General features: G+C 40.9%; 1 protein-coding gene across 1 annotated transcript in view; it reads left to right on the top strand.

The window, feature by feature from the left end:
- itgav (integrin, alpha V) overlaps window positions 1-19941 on the top strand; it is a 59318-nt gene that overhangs the window by 17464 nt on the left and 21913 nt on the right. The window contains exons 3-7 of the mRNA XM_015965822.3: window positions 6728-6819; window positions 8673-8787; window positions 9707-9768; window positions 15243-15291; window positions 17400-17522. Coding sequence (XP_015821308.1) covers window positions 6728-6819; window positions 8673-8787; window positions 9707-9768; window positions 15243-15291; window positions 17400-17522 — 441 coding nt within the window. The remainder of the gene's footprint in view (window positions 1-6727; window positions 6820-8672; window positions 8788-9706; window positions 9769-15242; window positions 15292-17399; window positions 17523-19941) is intronic.

Raw genomic sequence — 19941 nt, forward strand, 5'->3', positions numbered from 1 at the left:
CACTGACGTAAACATCCAAACAGCTCTGAGAATCAGAGGGTTTGTCCAAGTTTCCAACTCATCCGAAAATCCCAAACATTTCCTCCCAATTGGGCTGAAGTATTTACCGACTCCTTATGTGCTGCTTTCTTTTTACATGTCAGACCTCTCCCATGTTGATCTTTTTATCTACTCACATGACTCGGAGCCAAGAGACGCTTTATTGTGTGACTCGAGCTAAGATCTCTTGTATTAACATTACCCATTTGTGTTACAAGTCATCACCTTCCCCGTTTACTCTAGGGCTTTACTAAAGGAGTCATTTCTAAAGACTCTGACTCAACTTTAATTACATCCATGTTCTCTAGTGTGGTAGGAAACTGAAACTAGTGCTGCAGGGTATAACTCCACAGACACCTGGCTTGTTGACCCTAACTACAGTTATCTGAGTTTTGTAGTCCCACCTCTGCCTTGGAACTAGTTGTGGAAGTTAGACTCTTGAGACCCCTTCAGACAGGCCATGAAAAACGGAAATGTTCGGGACTCTGTCCTTAAGACCTTTGTGTCTGAATACAAACATCCAGATAACCTTTTCCGTAATTAAACCGGACGAGGCCCCTAGTAACAGGACCGGACTTGTCATGGACAGGGTGGCTGCTTCAGACTGGTGGGGTCAAGTTCCAGACAGGGAGGAGGGGGAGGAGGAGGGGACCGGGGGACGCTGTGCGCACCTTGATAGCTCGCTCCTGTAGCATGCGGTGAACCATGGCAGCTCGCCTCCTACGGTACCGTCTCCTAGACGCGCGACAGAGCACTTCACACCGCTTCCTTGATTCCTTTATTAACCATTGAGCTTCATCATCCAGGTCTCTTATGCGTCTTCGTGTGTGCAGAATTATGCTTAAAAAAATGTTTGATCAGTGAGAGGAATTCTATCTCTTAGTCTGCCATGTTTGACTGAATGGCTTTGTTTGGGTAAATGGCGCATGTACGCCCGCCGCACTTTGTTTACGCAATATCCGGGTACAGCCTTCCCACCCCCTCCCCTCAGACATCTGGAAATTTTCCCTGCTGTGTGAAGGCAGCCGAAAGGACAAGTTAAGGTACAAAAGTGTTGTGTCTGAAAACACAGTTCTGGTTAAAAACCGGACTGAGTTGTCCACACATATTCCAGAATGTCAATCTGAAAAGGGCTCTGGAAACTGCACTGACACAAACAAAATAAATACATTTGGTAAGTTTGGCTGGAATCAGGGTGGTGGTGGCAGCATTTCTTCCCCAATTCAGTCCTTAAAGCTAAATGTCAGTAGTGGTTAGGTGACTATATGATGATATGTAGGAGTTTGTAAATGTAGTGCTTTAAGAGCTTAATATGTTGCCTCTACTTATGACCAATAAGCTGTGATACTCTAATAAATATAGAATATCAACCTGCTTGGTCTTTGGATGTTTAATCAGAAGATTCTAAGATTCTTTGTTTATTCAGGGATTGTAAACACTTCGTTTTGATTCAAGGAAAGAGTCAGGTTTGTAAAAGTAAGAATTTAATTTCCAAACAATTAAAACATGACAACTAATATTTACTGTGATGGACGAATCTAGATGGAGGAGATGTGGTATATGGTGCCTATGTGTGAATATGATGTTATCAGAACTTCCGTATCTAGGAAAGCTGAGTTCTGGGTGTAAAAGAGAAAGAATTTGGTTTGCGTTAAGCTATGAAGTTGATTCTTATCACAAAGGCATCAGACACAATCACACTGTGTTCTACCTCACCCTTCTCGGAGATCCTCTTCGCACATCTGGAGGTCATCAAGGTTGTATGACCTCTGGGCACCCAGGTCCAGTAGATTTACCACAGCGCCGACTTCTCCAGTCCAGAGATGTCGCCAGGCACACAGATGGATGGAACCGTTTGCGTCTGATGGACTCTTAAGGAGTCGGAACAGTGTCAGCTTTGTTCTGCAGGAACCGTTTGCTGTGTCAGCTTTGCAACAACCTTGATGGCGTGTCAAAGGTTGCTTCTGGGTTAAAGAGACTTCACTACGGACGGCCGTTTCCGTAGCTTCCTCTAGAACTTTGTAGAACTGGAACACCAACTCAGACTGCTGAATCACCAGAGTGATTATGTTTTTCTATTCTCATATTAATTTCTTAACAAATCAGAGCGTGCCATGTTAAGGGATATTACCAATAATCTCAGAAACACGCCTTCTTTCAGATCCAGTGGTTCTGATTTGTGGGTAAGAAAATATCTATGTGTCACGTGTTTGACTTAACTTTAATTTGTCCTTGATGAACCTTGTGAGTGTAGATGATGATGGCCTTGTCATATCAAACATTACTGATCCATATATAAATCAATATAATACTTCTTTTCACAGATTAATCAAAACATTTCATTTAGTGTTCACATAAAATTTGTTCATCAACCAAATTATTCTTTAATGATTAATTAACCTATAAGTTGTAGAAGTTCTTCTGTCTTGTGCTGTGAATAAAAACCAGTCTTAGATAAGAGTGAGCCTGCAATGACCTTGAAGCAACAGTGTCTTCTGTAGATTAAAGCTCCAGTTGGAGACGTATGTCTCCAAATGACCGATACTGAAGATCCGACCTGTAGATTGAAAAACAGACCATTTCCGGAGGCTACACTGTCAAGCTCTAAAGTAGGCCTGGGCGATAAATCGATTTCATGAATTAATTTGAATTTTTAGTTGCGGGCGATTTAAAAAGAGTAAATCGAATTTTTATGTAATGGCGCCTTTTTGCCCCCCCGGAGCTTCCGTAGCGTTGGTTTCACGTAACCGCGACAACATTGTCACAGCGCACACACGAAACAGCAACAGCAAATGACTCCGTGGCCACCGGTGAGAGCGGGAAGTTTGTTTCTAAGAAAGGAATGAAATCCTCCGTTGTTTGGAACAGGTTTGGGTTTGCTGCGACGGACGTGGAGCGTGGCTCTTTTATTCCAAGAGGGTGTTCATGTACTGTATTCATTATCCATCTCAAAAATGAGGGTTACTTTTGTCTTGCTTGTGATTAAATAAAAAACAAAATTGGCTTTAAGGTGTCTTCCATTTGTATTTATTGCTATTCCTAATAATAGAACGGGAGAGAGAATCAGAAAAAAAATTGTAAATTGAAAATTTTTTTGAACAATCTGAGATTTTATTTTTTGGCCATATCGCCCAGCCCTACTCTAAAGCAATCTGTTTATGTTACCAATATGTTTTCAATTCATTTGAGTTTATTTATATGACACCAAATCACGACCAGAGTCGTCTCAAGGACCTTCACACAGTAAACATTCCAATACAGGTCAGTTCATTAAGCCAATCAGTCAAAAGTTTTCTATGTAAGGAAACCAGCAGGTTGCATCGAGTCACTAACTAGTGTCAGTGTCTTTACAGCAATCCTCATAATAAGCAAGCATTTATTTTTAGTTTATTTTTATTTATTCACAATTAAAAGCAAAACACAAAACAGGTTTGCGAAAACAAAAATGAAAAAGGAACAGAAAGAAGCTAAACTAATGTTATCTGTTCCCTTTAACCAAAATAAATACAAATGACAACAAAGTTATTATAGTTAAAAAAAACAGTTTGACCTGGTTTATTGGCAAAAAATGGAGAGAAAACAACATGTACACAATTTTTTTTCTTCTTATATTAATGAAAGGAGGAAACAAATAATGCAAAATAAAACACACAAAAAAATAATAGCTAAAGAAACAAAGTAGAACATACAGTGTGTGTTTTCCCTTTCATTCTCTTCTTCATAAATACGTCTACCTCATAGCATCATATAAGCTAAGCATTTCATTTTTGACATGTTTATTAAAGATATATATTGTTTTGGTGTTCTTGATTTCGGTACTTAATTTATTCCACATTTTGACTCCATATATTGATACACAACGTTCCTTTATATTGATCCTATGTTTTGGTATCGTGTATATTTTGTTGCCTTTCAAATCATAACTACTCTTTCTTTCCATAAATCTTAGGATCAAATTTGTTGGAAAGTGCTTTTTGTCGATTTTATTCATAAATTTCAAAATAGTATAATCTACTAGGTCGTAACATTTTAATGTTTTTAATTTGATGAATAATTGGCTGGATGGATCTCTGTAAATGCTTCTTGTTATAATTCTTATTGCTTTTTTTGTCGGACAAAAACTGAATGTGTATAGGTTTTATGTTATTCCCCACATTTCAACACAGTAGTTCAGGTACGGTACGATCAATGAACTGTATAATAAATATAGGGATTTGTCATCTAATGACCAGTTCACTCTATGTAATATTGCTTAGGGTTGGGCATCGTTTGATTTTGAACGATTCCGATTCCAATTCCTCGTTTCGATTCCGGTTCCTATCGATTCCCGATTCCGATTCTTTGAAGACAAGACATGTTTTACATGAGCCAGCTAACCACAGATCCTACTTGATGAAATAATCTTAACTTCAACATGAATTTTCATTCTATGAACAATAACATCACCTTCATTTAGACAAAAACATGTTTGGGAGAAAAAAGAAAAAGACTTGCAGCACAACCAGTGTGTTTGTTTCTGACCACAACCAAAGTGTGGAAGCAGCCTCTGGGATGAGAGGCTAAATGTCTCCAACATATCCAGAAACGTCCAGCTGTTTTCTGCTAAAACTCTCAGGATGATCATGTCCAGGATGACTGAGAACTACACCTCCATGCTGCAGCAGCATTCAGTCAGAACAGGAAGTAAAACTTAAACGTAGCTGCTGTCAGTAACAATCTAACAGATTTTAAACATTAAAACTCAACAGAAATAGTTCAGAAAGGAAATTAAAATGTTCACAACTTTATGTTTGATTTATTATTATTATAGTTATTTATTGTGGCAGAAGCTGGTGTGGTCCTCCACAGAGAAGCTTCTCTACTATGATGACTTTAATTTCTACAGGTTATTGTTCAGCCTTCTGACGCTCACGTGTCTGACTGCTGACGCTCCGTGTGTGTTTTTATTTCTGCAGTGAGACAAACTCACCTCACACCGTCCAGAGTTTGTTCTTTAAAGCGTCTGTTAAATCTACCGTGTTGACGTATTTAACACGTTTCGTCTACGCTGCAGGAATTAAAGTTTACATCACGGAGTAAAAGTTTGGCAGACATGTTTGTTTAGATTTGGCCTCTGCGCACCGGGTGGGGGAGGGGGGCTCGGTGCTGCACACTGACAGCTGGTTTGATCAGCTGTGAAAAGCGTTGATCACAATTTGCAGATCCCGTTTATTTTTCACGGAGATCGGCCACGGACTCCTCTTCCGTCTGCATTCTAGGAATCGAAATAAAAACCGTTGAGCGGTTCCGGGAAAAATGAACAGTTGGAACCGGTTCCAATCGATGCTTGATTCTCGATGCCCAACACTAATTGCGATTGATTTAGCTATTTTAGTTTTGATATTGTTTATATGCGGTTTCCAAGATAAATCCTCATCAATGACGACTCCCAAAAATTTCACTTCCTTTACTCGTTTAATACAGATTTCGTCTACTTTTATTAATGTTTTTATATTCAACTTTCTATTACTGAATGTCATAAAATATGTTTTATCTGTGTTCAATGAAAGCTTATTTCCATCGAACCATAATTTGATTTTTTTCCAACTCTGTATCACTTCTATCGTTTGATCAATATTGTCTCCTCAATAATAAAAAGTTGTGCCATCTGCAAATAAGATGCACTTTAACATATTAGATGTATGGACAATATCATTTATATAAATAATAAATAGTTTAGGGCCTAGTACCGACCCTTGTAGTACTCCACAAGTAATATTATCCAGATTGATTTGATGTTGTTTATTTGAACATACTGTTTCCTGTCATGTAAATAACTCATCCATTTTAGGGCTGTTCCTGTTATGCCATATTTACTAAGTTTTTTTAGAAGAATGTCATGATCTACTGTAGCAAATGCATTTTTGTAGGTCAATGAACATACTTATCAAATGTTGGGTTTTTTTTTGTCAATGGCTTCCGATATTTCTTCTGTTAATTCCATTAGTGCCATTGAAGTTGAGCGATTTGGTCTAAACCCATACTGACTCATTTAAGATATTCTCTTTGTTCAGAAATGCGTCCAATCTGGTAGTAAATAGTTTTTCTAATATTTTTGAGAATTGTGACAGAAGGGATATAGGTCGGTAGTTGGAGAAGATATGCTTATCTCCACCTTTGTGAAGTGGAATGACTTTAGCTATTTTCATTTTGGTAGGAAATATGCCGGTTGTAAATGATAAGTTACATATATAAGTAAAGGGATGGATAATATTCTCTATTATATGTTTTATTATTATGCCATGTCTAAATTGTCGCTGTCAGTTGTTCTTTAATGATGAGTTTTTTTTACAACTTCTCTTTCTTTAGCGACAGTGGAGAGGAAAACTCCTCGTTCATGACTATATGACACTATTTGTTTGCACTAGTTTGACATATTCCTGCATTCTAAAAGCACTAGCAACTCTTTTTCCAACTAGTGGCTCTCTTCTTTAGCTAGATGCTTATTAACTAGTTCATCAGTAAAAATGTTGACTGATTAGTGAGAGTGTGTCCAAGCAGTGGGATGTAGTAGCAGACTAGTTAACCAAACTGTTGCTGGTCTGTCTGATTCTGTACGGCGTGCACTTTTGTCTCGTTGCAGTTCAGGGATTTGGAACTAAATGTTTCATTCTAATTATTTATTAATAATTTTTCTGTCTTTTCTCAGATAACCGTAAAAACGATGGTGGGGTTCAGATGGAGTTCAAGTCCAAACAGTGGTTTGGTGCCTCTGTTCGATCAAGTGGAGACAATATCTTGGTAAAAACCACATTTCTCCTTGTTTACTTGGTGATGATCGTAAACTATGAGGAGCAAACGTCACGATTTATTATTGTGCTGATGTAAAAGGAATGTTTCATATATTCATAGCATTATTGTACAGGTGCTGGCCAGTAAATTAGAATATCATCAAAAGGTTGAAAATATTTCAGTAATTCCATTCAAAACGTGAAACTTGTACATTATATTCATGCAATGCACACAGACCAATGTATTTCCGATGTTTATTACGTTTAATTTTGATATTTATAGGTGACAACCAATGAAAACATCAAATCTGGTATCTCAGAAAATTAGAATATTCTAAAGGCCAATGAAAAAATGTTTGTTTCTCTAATGTTGGCCAACTGAAAAGAATGAACATGAAAAGAATGTGCATGTATAGCACTCAATACTTAGTCGGGGCTCCTTTTGCCTCAATAACTGCAGTAATGCGGCGTGGCATGGACTCGATCAGTCTGTGGCACTGCTCAGGTGTTATGAGAGCCCAGGTTGCTCTGATAGTCGTCTTCAGCTCCTCTGCATTGTTGGGTCTAGCGTATTGCATCCTCCGCTTCACAATACCCCATAGATTTTCTATGGGGTTAAGGTCAGGCGAGTTTGCTGGCCAATCAAGGACAGGGATACCATGGTCCTTGAACCAGGTGCTGGTGGTTTTGGCACTGTGTGCAGGTGCCAAGTCCTGTTGAAAGGTGAAGTCTGCATCCCCATAAAGTTGGTCAGCAGCAGGAAGCATGAAGTGCTCTAAAACTTCCTGGTAGACGGCTGCATTGACCCTGGACCTCAGGAAACAGAGTGGGCCAACACTGGCAGATGACATGGCACCCCACACCATCACTGACGGTGGAAACTTTACACTGGACCTCATGCAACGTGGATTCTGTGCTTCTCCGCTCTTCCTCCAGACTCTGGGTCCTTGATTTCCAAAGGAAATGCAGAACTTGCTTTCATCAGAAAACATAACTTTGGACCACTCAGCATCAGTCCAGTCCTTTTTGTCCTTGGCCCAGGCGAGACGCTTCTTGCGCTGTTTCATGTTCAAGAGTGGCTTGACACACGGAATGCGACACCTGAATCCCATGTCTTTCATGAGTCTCCTCATGGTGGTTCTTGAAGCGCTGACTCCAGCTGCAGTCCACTCTTTGTGGATCTCCCCCACATTTTTGAATGGGTTTGTCGTCACAATTCTCTGCAGGGTGCGGTTATCCCTAGAGCTTGTACACTTTTTTCTACCACATTTTTTCCGTCCCTTTGCCTGTCTGTTAATGTGCTTGGACACAGAGCTCTGCGAACAGCCAGCTTCTTTAGCAATCACCTTTTGTGTCTTGCCCTCCTTGTGCAAGGTGTCAATGATTGTCTTTTGGACAGCTGTTAAGTCAGAAGTCTTCCCCATGATTGTGGTGCCTTCAAAACAAGACTGAGGGACCTTTTAAAGGCCTTTGCAGGTGTTTTGAGTAAATCAGCTGATTAGAGTGGCAGCAGGTGTCTTCTATATTCAGCCTTTTCAGAATATTCTAATTTTTTGAGATACCAAATTTGGAGTTTTCATTAGTTGTCACTTATGAATATCAAATTTAAATGTAATGAACATTGGAAATACATTGGTCTGTGTGCATTGCATGAATATAATGTACAAGTTTCACGTTTTGAATGGAATTACTGAAATATTTTCAACCTTTTGATGATATTCTAATTTACTGGCCAGCACCTGTATTTCTGACTTCTCTGACTCGTTTGTGGAGGTTTAATTTTACTCTAATTAAGCACAACAGGTTTTGTGCACTCTGATCGCCAGAAATGCCTCATCCACTGCATTCCTGTTTGTTTTCCAGGCCTGTGCTCCACTTTACCAGTGGTCCACCTTCGGGATGTCTGAACGAGAGCCGGTGGGAACGTGTTACCTGAAGAAAGGAAGTACAGTGGTGGAGTACTCCCCCTGCAGAACGAGTGGGTTCTTCTCCGTGTCTACGTAGTATCCTGTCTGGCTGTAAGCCGTCATTCAGCCCTGGCTTTAAGGAATCTTTATGAAGAAGGACCTTGTTTCAGATGTGAATCCGTTTTTCTTACGACACCTCTGTTGTTAACCACAAAGCACTTTGTTACATTAAACTGTGAAAAGTAAAGCCCATCATGGGAGAAAACAAATCTAAAATAATGTTTTATTAGTTCATTTAAAAATAAAAAGTGTGTTGTAAAGGCCATTTATGCCGTCTCCTGTTAGACATGAGATTTAACTGTAAACAAGCAAAGCTAGAACTAACTGCTGCCACAATGGATCACTATTGTGAAAGTTTTATTTAAATCATTTCTGCTATTATTATTATTATTATTATTATTATTATTATTATTATTATTATTATTATTGTTATTATTATTATTATTGTTATTATTATTTTGTTTTAACGGGAGCTGGTGGGCTTGATTGATTCTGCACGATAACACATTCAGATTCAGTGTTGGTCTGTTTGAGCCCAAGTTCTGGGTGACAAGTCTTCTCCTGAGAAAGAAGATAACATGTCATGCTCTATAGAGCTCTTTTAGCTGCATTAGCAGGCTGTTCAGATGCTCATCCAGCTTGTGCTTCTGTGGTGAGACACACAGACATTGTTTTTATGTCCGTTTTATCTGCCAGGGTAGTTTAGAGCTGACTCGCGACCGGAGCTTAACTCTGCTGTTGGAGACGGCACTGACTAGTTCTGTGGAAGAAGCTTTTATTTCAGTGCAAATGTTAAAAACAACATTTTGATGCAGACTACCATATAGCAACTGTTCTCTGATGCACAGCTGGATCTGTTGTTTTCGTTCTGACAGTATTATTAGTTACTCTGTTTGTCTGGACTAACTGCGGTTTAATTTTGCTTTCCAGATGCTAATTCACCAGAAGGTCAGGGCTTCTGCCAGGCTGGCTTCAGTGCAGACTTTCTAAAGGTAGATAAACACAACTAACCCCCCAGGAACTAAAGATTCAGATTTCTAACTTGTCTCTATTCACAAATAAACCTCCTAACCCCCATAACATTCTCAGATCTTTGCTGGACATGAGCTAAACACCTTTCAAATGCTCATCTTTTTAATTCTGATGATTATAACTGACAATTAATGAAAATCCCACATTTAGTATCTCAGAATATTAGAATGTTGTGAAAAGGTTAAATTCTTAAGATGCCTGGTGCCACACTAATCAGCTAATTAACTCAAACACCTGCAAAAGCCTTTAAATGGTCTCTCAGTCTAGTTCTGTAGACCACACAGCCATGGGGAAGACTGCTGACTGGACAGTTGTCCAAAAGACGACCTTTGACACCTTAAACAAGGAGGGCAAGACCCAAAAGGTCACTACTAAAGAGGCTGGCTGTTCAGAGCTCTGTGTCCAAGCGCATTAATAGAGGAGAAGGGAAGGACAATATGTGGTTGAAAAAAGTGTGCAAGTAGTCGCGATAACCACACCCTGGAGAGGATTGTGAAACCAAACCCATTCAACAATGTGGGGAGATTCACAAAGAGTGGACTGCAGCTAGAGTCAGAAAATGTTTAAAAATATATTTAAAATGAAAAAATAGACAATTGTGATTAAAAAAAATTAAGAAAGAGAGAGAGAATAGGAAAGAGGGAAATCAGTGGATCCTGAGGAAGGTGGAATAGGTGGGGAGAGCAGAATAAAGAGAGAGTGGTGAAGAAGGTCATACAAAAGCCAGCTTGAACAGGTGAGTCTTCAGCTGCTTTTTAAAGGAGACCACTGAGTCCACTGATCTCAGGCTCAGGGGGAGAGAGTTCCGGACTCTGGGGGCCACAGCAGCAGATGATCTGTCACCTCTGGTCTTTAGCCTGGTGCTGCACAACCAGTAGGCTTTGGTCACTGGACATCAGAGACCTGCTGGAGGTGTAGGGACTGAGAAGATCACCAATGTAAGATGGTGCTTGTCCATGTAAAGCCCTATAGACCAGAACCAGGATCTTGAAATGAACCCTGAAGTTAACTGGCAGCCAGTGAAGCTGGAGGAGAAGCAGGGTGATGTGGATGTGTTTGGAGGACTTGGTCAGAAGCTGAGCACAGGCATTCTGAACCACCTGTAGACGGTTCAGGGAGGTTCTGCTCAGACACGTGAAAAGAGAGTTACAGTAGTCTAAGCGTGAGGAGATGAAGGTGTGGAGTACAGTCTCAAGTTCAGAGCGGGACAGAATGGGACTCAGCTTAGCAATGTTTTTGAGATGGAAGAAGGAAGAGCGAACAAGAGAACTGACATGAGAATCCAGGGTGAGAGCTGGGTCAAAGGTCACGCCAAGATTCCTGACAGAGGTTTTCGTGTGAGAAGCAAGCTGACCAAGAGAGTCTCTGACTTTGGGAACCAGCTTGTCTGGGGCACAGATGAGGATTTCAGTCTGATCTTCATTCAGCTGTAGAAAGCTCCCACCATCCAGGTTTTGATAGAGTCTAAGCAGCAGTGTAACAGCTGCAGCTTAGACATCTCATGGGGCTTAAAGGAGATGTACAGTTGGATGTCATCTGCATAAAGATGGTAGGAGATTCCTTTGTAGGAGCTGAGGATGTGCTGAAGAGGAAGCAGATAGAGAAGGAAGAGCAGAGGCCCCAGCACAGAACCTTGTGGGACACCATGGGTAAGGGAGGTGGTGGATGACCTAAACTTGGAGACGGCCATAGAAAAGGAGCGCTCAGAGAAATAAGAGGAGAACCACTCCAGAGCAGATCCTGATATGCCTACCCAGTTTCTCAGCCTCTCCAGGTGATGGTTAACAGTGTCAAAGGCTGCAGTCAGGTCCAGCAGGACCAGAACAGAACAGTCCCCTGCATCACTGAGAGTCATAAGGTCATTAGAGACCCTAAGAAGAGCTGTTTCAGTAGAATGAGCTCTACGAAAACCTGACTGGAAGCTATCATAGATGTTGTGTTCATCAAGAGCAGCTGTGAGTTGTTTAGCCACAACATTTTCCAAGATCTTGGAGATGAACGGAAGTTTAGAGATGGGTCTGAAGCTGCTATGGAGAGAGGCGTCAAGACTTGGTTTTTTAAGAAGCGGATGGATTACAGCGCTCTTAAAGTAAGCAGGGACCTGATCAGAAACCAGAGAAGCATTAATTATAGAGAGCACGCTGGGACCAATGGACTGAAAAGCACTTTTAAACAAAGATGAGGGTAAGATGTTGAGGGGGCATGCAGAGGTCTTCATAGAGTTAACTAGTTTGGTTAACTCAGGCAAAGAAACAGGAGCAAAGCTATCTAGGATGATGGGCCTGGTTGGAGTCTGGAAAGGCAGCGATAAGGCTGAAGGAGAAATGCTAGATCTAATCTTATTGACTTTGTCCACCAAGAAAGACAGAAGGTTCTCACAGTCTGCAATAGAGTGGATGGAGGCTGTAGGAGAGGCAGGAGAGACGATGCTGCTGATGGTGTTAAACAGCACCTTGGGGATCCCTTTGCTCTGGGACACCAGGCTGGAGAAAAAGGAAACCCTAGCGTCTCTGACTGCAGAGTTAAAGGATGTCAGAAGATCCTTTAGGTGCAGCAGATGGACGTGGAGATGGGTTTTCTTCCACAAGCTCTCAATTTTTCTGCATTGGCACTTCAGGCTGCGAAGGCTGTCATTAAACCAGGGAGTAGGGTTCACTGCAGGAACTGATCTGGTTCTGACAGGACAGATGTTGTCCAGAATGGAGAGGCAGTGCTCGTTAAACTGAGAAGTTAAGGAATCTGGGTCGTTATCAGAAGAACAGGGTGGATCAAAAACAGCAGAAAAATTGCTAGCTGTGCTCTCATTAAGAAAACGAGGACTAACCATACAGCGAGCAGGAGGTGGGGACGCAGAAACTGACAAGTTAAAGAAAATGCAATGGTGATCTGAAATATAAACATCCTCAGGACAAACACTGTCAGCATTTAGACTCAGGGTAAAAAAAAAAAACTCTAGAGTGTGCCCCCAGGTGTGTGCGGGGCCAGAAACATGCTGGGTAAAGCTGAAGGAGTCCATAAGGCTGGAGAAAGTCATGGCAAAGAGATCGGAGGGATCATCAACGTGGATGTTAAAATCACCAACAATCACCAGTCTGGACAGCTTCACAGTGGAGGATAGAAAGTCACTAAACTCCCGAAGGAAAGAAGTATTTGGACCAGGTGGACGATAGACCACAGCACAGTAGAACGGGTCCTTACGCCCGACTTTAATCAGCTGCAGTTCAACGGAAGCAAAGTGACCAGAGGTTGTAGAGCTACATGGAAGATGGTCTCTGAAAACAACAGCTAGGCCTCCACCACGACCAGAACCCTGGGGCTGGCTAAGAAAAGAATAACCACTCGGGCAGAGTTCAATCAGACCAGAATAATCAGATGTTTGCTGCCAAACTTCAGTCAGAAACAGAAAATCCAGGTTTTTAAAGATAATTAGATCATTGAGCAGGAAGGACTTATTGTTAACAGAGTGGGTATTTAATAGAGCCATGCTGAGTGAGGTGGGGGAATCAGAAATTACAGAAACAGCTGGAGTTAGTGGACGTAAATTAGCATGGTTAGATCCACGGTGTTTATAAAACCCACTTATGGAGGGAACAGGAGGAGAATCCACTGAGGAATGAGGATAAACCGACCTTAAAAAACTTGGATGGAGAAACCGCACCGCAACGCGGCCTGGCGGGAATGCGGAAGTGGCGCTGAAGTCGCCAAACAAAGGACAAGAAGCTAGAAGATCATGCTGATGTTTACTAGATAAACCACGCTTTAAGAGAACAGGATGGATCAAAAGCAGCAGAAAAACAGACACTCTTCCTCTCTGTTACCATGGATACACATTTGCAGCACACGCAGCACCGGTTTTGTCCTGCACTCGCTTCATCCCGCCCTTCTTGCTCTTCATGTTGATGCTCATTTTGTGAAACATCATCAGTGATGTCCTCATTAGTTTTGCTCTGGTTCAAAGTGAAAAGGCTGAACAGATGACACGTTGATTTCGCTGAACAGTCACTACAGGGTCCCAAAGCCGGCCGGTGCAACCAAGGTACAACCATGTGACGTCACTATACCCAGAGTGCAGTGCGACGCTAACAACAATAGCGACCTACAAGTTAAACTATTTTTAACATTTTTTTAAAAAACTGAATACATCAAGAAGGTTTTTTATACCATTTTAATATAACTGATACTAACATTTATCTTTTAAGAACCACAAGGTTTTGTAACCTGGGTTCCTTTTAAATAACAAAATAACAACAAAAACACATTATTTGTATTATATTTGGCCCACTTTTGATCAAAATTTTTAAACTACTATTAAAATACAAGCATTTCCCACTCTTTAATGAATAGAATAAGTTTATTTTTCATCAGAACAGACTTACGGTGCTTTTATTTTGATAATGGGTTAGCAAATTAGCATTTTGAAGGATTGTCAGGAGTAAAACCCAAACACACACAGCAAAATTTACAGTTTACACACGATTATTTACAGTAACAGACAATTTTAAAATCATTTTATTTATTTTTCTAATATAAAACATTACAGTTATTCGCTTTCTTCTCTGATGTTCGTAGTTTAACGGTTTGCAACGCAATGCATTATGGGAAACTTTGCTGTCCCAAGTCCGCAGAAGGGTGCATTGATGCATCCGCGATACAATGTGCGAAGCGAGAACACATCCGGGAACTTTGAGCGAACTTGCTGTTATGCATACTTAGGATTTGAACGTCCTTGGGCCATCGTTGCTGACGTTTCACAAGGACGCGAGTACACAAGTACAGACAAGTATGCATATAGAGAAACGGCCTGTGTCTCTAACTTTTAATGTCTGTGCACATGACTTTCTTAACACTACAAATGTCAAATGTATGCACCTGCCTGATTTTGTTTAAATAATTATTGCACACTTTCTGTAAATCCTATAAACTTTGTTTCACTTCTCAAATGTTACCGTGTGTCTCCTATATGATGTATTTATCTGCAAATTTTTATTATAACAACCAACGATTTATACAGGAAAATCACAAAGATTAACAAGGCTGCCCAAACTTTCGCATCCCAATGTACAAGTTTCACTTTTTGAATGGAATTACTGAAATAATCAACTTTGTCATAATATTCTAATTCCATGACCAGCGTATGTATGTATGTATGTATGTATGTATGTATGTATGTATGTATGGATGTATGGATGGATGGATGGATGGATGGATGGATGGATGGATGGATGGATGGATGGATGGATGGATGGATGGATGGATGGATGGATGGATGGATGGATGGATGGATGGATGGATGGATGGATGGATGAGTACACCCCTTTTAAAAAGCCATTATTTCTTGACACAGCTGATAGTAAATACTTATCTTGGTTTTCCTGGACAGATTAGAAAGTGAAAATCCTTTACAATCAGAATTTTTTTCTCTGTGTGGTTTTAGAAAAGCAACCGAGTGGTGGTGGGAGGACCCGGGAGCTTCTACTGGCAGGGTGAGTGTTTACGGTATTGGAGAAGGGGTGGTGACTCAAGTGGAAAGAAGTTTAGCTCTGACTCTGCTTCATTTACTCTTTATTTTTCTACTTTAAGATGGATTTTCCAAGGTCTAGGTCCACTAAGTGTTGGAATCTCTGATGACGTGTGTTAGCCAATGGCATCTCTGCCTTCCAGAGGTTTCCATAGACCTTAAAGTTCACTCATTTTCTTCTACATTTGCAGTGGTCTTTAATATAAATTAATACCTTGTAAATTCATCTTTGTGGGGGAAAAACTTGCTCCTACTTCAGGAAGTAGACGTAGAAAAGAGCAGCTGAAGACGGCAGGATCTGAACTCTTATTTGCTGATATTTAGACAGCTCTCATCTGATTGGTTAACAGCAACACGACTCTACCACTGACTTCGTTTGCTCTACGATGTTGATGTTTTATCTCCACAAAGAACACACGCCTGAAGGAGTTCTGCTTTGTAGTGGAGTTGCTAATGCTAACAGTTAGCTTCTACTAGCCGAGGTGTTCTCTACTCTCTCCTGGATGCTAAACCAACAACAGCCTTCGCCGTCGTGAGTCCATGAATGTTAACTTTCAGCGTGACGCAAACCAGAGTGGTGTTTTCCAATCCGAGCGTTTCCTCGTCTATTTCCTCTTTGGCTAATGCAGGAAATGGGGTTACAAGACTACTTTCACATTTAGGCTGTTTGTTAAACAACGAGTGGTCAACCGTATTTCTAAAAAAATTATGAAATGGTTTCTAAGTGAACTTGGTCTTTAAATAGCTGAATGACAGATGAAAGCATTAATCTCACACAAGTTTTGGTGGTTAACAGTTGACACGGTGAAGTAAACTAGTGGCACTTGCAGCGCTGGCATAGTGCAGGCGTCTCTTATTGATCATAGAGTTGACACCGCACATGCCTCCTGCTGCTCAGGTTGCCTTGTTAGTTTTTTTCACGTGCATCTTTTAAAATTTGTTTTCATTTTCAAGTTACTGAAGGATGGATGTCATTATTACTGAACAAATCCAACCCTTCAGTCATGACGCCTAACTCCTCACACTCAGACCATTTGGGAGGGATTAACCTGGAGGCTTCAAATTGTTGGCCTCACCTAGCAGAGTGGTTTATAACGTAGTCTAAAGCTCATTTAGAAGCATCTTCAGCTTTAAACTGAGGCTTCTGTGTTTCAGGATTAGTACGGATTCAGTGATATGCCAGAAAAAGAGAACCCACAAACTCAAACTTGGTGTTAGCCTTCAAAACGGCCAAAATCTCCCTTTAAACCAAGTTGCTTGAGCCAAAAATGAGTTGCTGTACAGAACAGTTTCACCATAACAACTGATTAATACAGTTTTTAGTTTCAAACATGTTTGATCATTTCTGAACTTTAGAGGGCGATAGTTCAGGTCTGGACTCGTAGCCTAGAATGTGACTCAGGGCCTTAAGTCAGTGACCAGCAGAACGCATCAGCGCCACCTTAAGAGTTTAATAAACAGGTGAGGTTCAGGTGTATGTGTCAGCCGAGGGTTCTAATCCATGTTTGTCTGGCCGTCTGACATACACAGCAGGTGTGACACTGAGCTTAGCCATACACACACACACACACACACACACGCACGCACGCACACACACACACGTGTTTTCTTTGTGAGCTGAGGCTCCTCCTTGGCTCTGTTCACCTAATTATTGTTTCCTGTTGAGTCAACACTCATAATTATACAACTGGCCTCTCTCTCTCTCTCTCTCTCTCTCTCTCTCTCTCTCTCTCTCTCTCTCTCTCACACACACACACACACACACACACACACACACACACACACACACACACACACACACACACACACACACACACACACACAGACAGACAGAGCTCTGTTTCTGATTAGACAGCTGTCAGCACCATGTCTCTGTGACTCTAACTCATGTTTTTTTTCCAAAGCCAAAAGCTTCCTGTAAACAAACGTCTGAACTTTTGTTTCTGTTCACTCTGAATCATTTTCTCGTTTCTTGTTGCTTTAAATCTTCTTTTTCTCCTTCACTCCTTATTAACCTCATTTGCTCACCGTCCCTTTTCTCTCCCTGTTTTTATTGTTCTCCTCCCTCCTCAGGCCAGCTGATTTCCGATGATGTTTCTGAGATTTTTACTCGTGCCGGCGCTGCTTTTATCGTGCCGTACCAGAACACCCTGGCCACCAAATCGGCCGGTCCGCAGTATGACGACAGCTACCTCGGTAATCCCACTCTCACACTCTTCATTAAGATGTAGTTTTTCAGATTCTTCTCTGCTTTTCTTTTCTGGATGTTTTTCTTGTGTTGACATGACACTCAGACTAAAATCTGTTTACATCTTAGCCTAAAATCAGCCTTTAATACAAACACGTCTCTCATGTTACACGTGACTGAGCTCATTGTTGATATTTGTGTTTTTTAGCTGTGAAACACTCAGATTTAAATGTGTTTTTGCTCTAAAGTCCATCCCTGTTATTTTATAAACAGGTTAGGTTTTGCTCAGACATTAGTAGCATTTACTCTGTCCTGAAATAAGAGTTTTATAACATCCAACATCCACGTGAAACACACAAATGTTTCATTGTATTATTGGAGAACCAAGATAAATGACACAAGTTAAGAATTAGTGGTCTACAGATTTCAGAGAGGATGAATGAATTAAGCAATTCAGATAAAAACATATTAACCTCCGGTATTTTTAGAAGGTTTATGTTCTAATTAAAGCATGAATCTGAAATGTTTCTTAGAGGGCACCATCTAGAGGTGGAAAAGCATATTGCACCTTCAGCCCCTCCCCCTACTTACAGCTGAAAGCAACTCCTCATCTATGATTCATATTTTTCTCAATATACAGTGGGACAAAAAATTATTTAGTCAGCCACCGATTGCGCAAGTTCTCCCACTTAAAATGATGACAGAGGTCAGTAATTTACATCATGGGTACACTTCAACTGTGAGAGACAGAAGGTGAAAAAAAATCCATGAATTCACATGGCAGAATATTTAAAGAATTTATTTGTAAATCAGGGTGGAAAATAAGTATTTGGTCACTTCAAACAAGGAAAATCTCTGGCTCTCACAGACCTGTAACGTCTTCTTTAAGAAGCTTTTCTGTCCTCCACTCGTTGTCTGTATTAATGGCACCTGTTTGAACTCATTATCTGTATAAAAGACACCTGTCCACAGCCTCAAACAGTCAGACTCCAAACTCCACTATGGCCAAGACCAAAGAGCTTTCGATGGACACCAGGAAAAGAATAGTAGACCTGCACTAGACTGGGAAGAGTGAATCTACAATAGGCAAGCAGCTTGGTGTGAAAAAATCAACTGTGGGAGCAATTATCAGAAAATGGAAGACATACAAGACCACTGATAATCTCCCTCGATCTGGGGCTCCACGCAAGATCTCATCCCGTGGGGTCAAAATGATCATGAGAACGGTGAGCAAGAATCCCAGAACCACACGGGGGGACCTGGTGAATGACCTGCAGAGAGTTGGGACCACAGTAACAAAGGTCACCATCAGTAACACACTACAACGGCAGGGAATCAAATCCTGCAGTGCCAGACGTGTTCCGCTGCTGAAGCCAGTGCATGTCCAGGCCCGTCTGAAGTTTGCCAGAGAGCACATGGATGATACAGCAGAGGATTGGGAGAATGTCATGTGGTCAGATGAAACCAAAGTAGAACTTTTTGGTATAAACTCAACTCGTCGTGTTTGGAGGAAGAAGAATACTGAGTTGCATCCTAAGAACACCATACCTACTGTGAAGCATGGGGGTGGGAACTTCATGCTTTGGGGCTGTTTTTCTGCTAAGGGGACAGGACGACTGATCCGTGTTAAGGACAGAATGAATGGGGCCATGTATCATGAGATTCTGAGCCAAAACCTCCTTCCATCAGTGAGAGCTTTGAAGATGAAACATGGCTGGGTCTTCCAACATGACAATGATCCCAAACACACCGCCCGGGCAACAAAGGAGTGGCTCCGTAAGAAGCATTTGAAAGTCCTGGAGTGGCCTAGCCAGTCTCCAGACCTCAACCCCATAGAAAATATGTGGAGGGAGTTGAAAATCCGTGTTGCTCGGCGACAGCCCCAAAACATCACTGCTCTCGAGAAGATCTGCATGGAGGAATGGGCCAAAATACCAGCTACTGTGTGTGCAAACCTGGTAAAGACCTATAGTAATCGCTTGACCTCTGTTATTGCCAACAAAGGTTATGTTACAAAGTATTGAGTTGAATTTTTGTTATTGACCAAATACTTATTTTCCACCCTGATTTACAAATAAATTCTTTAAAAATCCTGCCATGTGAATTCATGGATTTTTTTTCACATTCTGTCTCTCACAGTTGAAGTGTACCTATGATGTAAATTACTGACCTCTGTCATCATTTTAAGTGGGAGAACTTGCACAATCGGTGGCTGACTAAATACTTTTTTGCCCCACTGTATAACCATATTTGATAAATATCACAATAAATAACATACAACTGTTTGTATTTTAACATCGTCCTTGTAGTTTTATACGCTGATAGTTAAACTGAAGCAAACATCTTTACTGTGAACTAAATTTACTGTGTATCTTCATTCCTTTTGCCGTCCTTTTTCTTTGATATTTCCTACTGGGAAGTTAAGAA

This window comes from Nothobranchius furzeri, chromosome 14 (assembly GCF_043380555.1).
Source record: "Nothobranchius furzeri strain GRZ-AD chromosome 14, NfurGRZ-RIMD1, whole genome shotgun sequence".
Classification (NCBI taxonomy): Eukaryota; Metazoa; Chordata; class Actinopteri; order Cyprinodontiformes; family Nothobranchiidae; genus Nothobranchius; species Nothobranchius furzeri.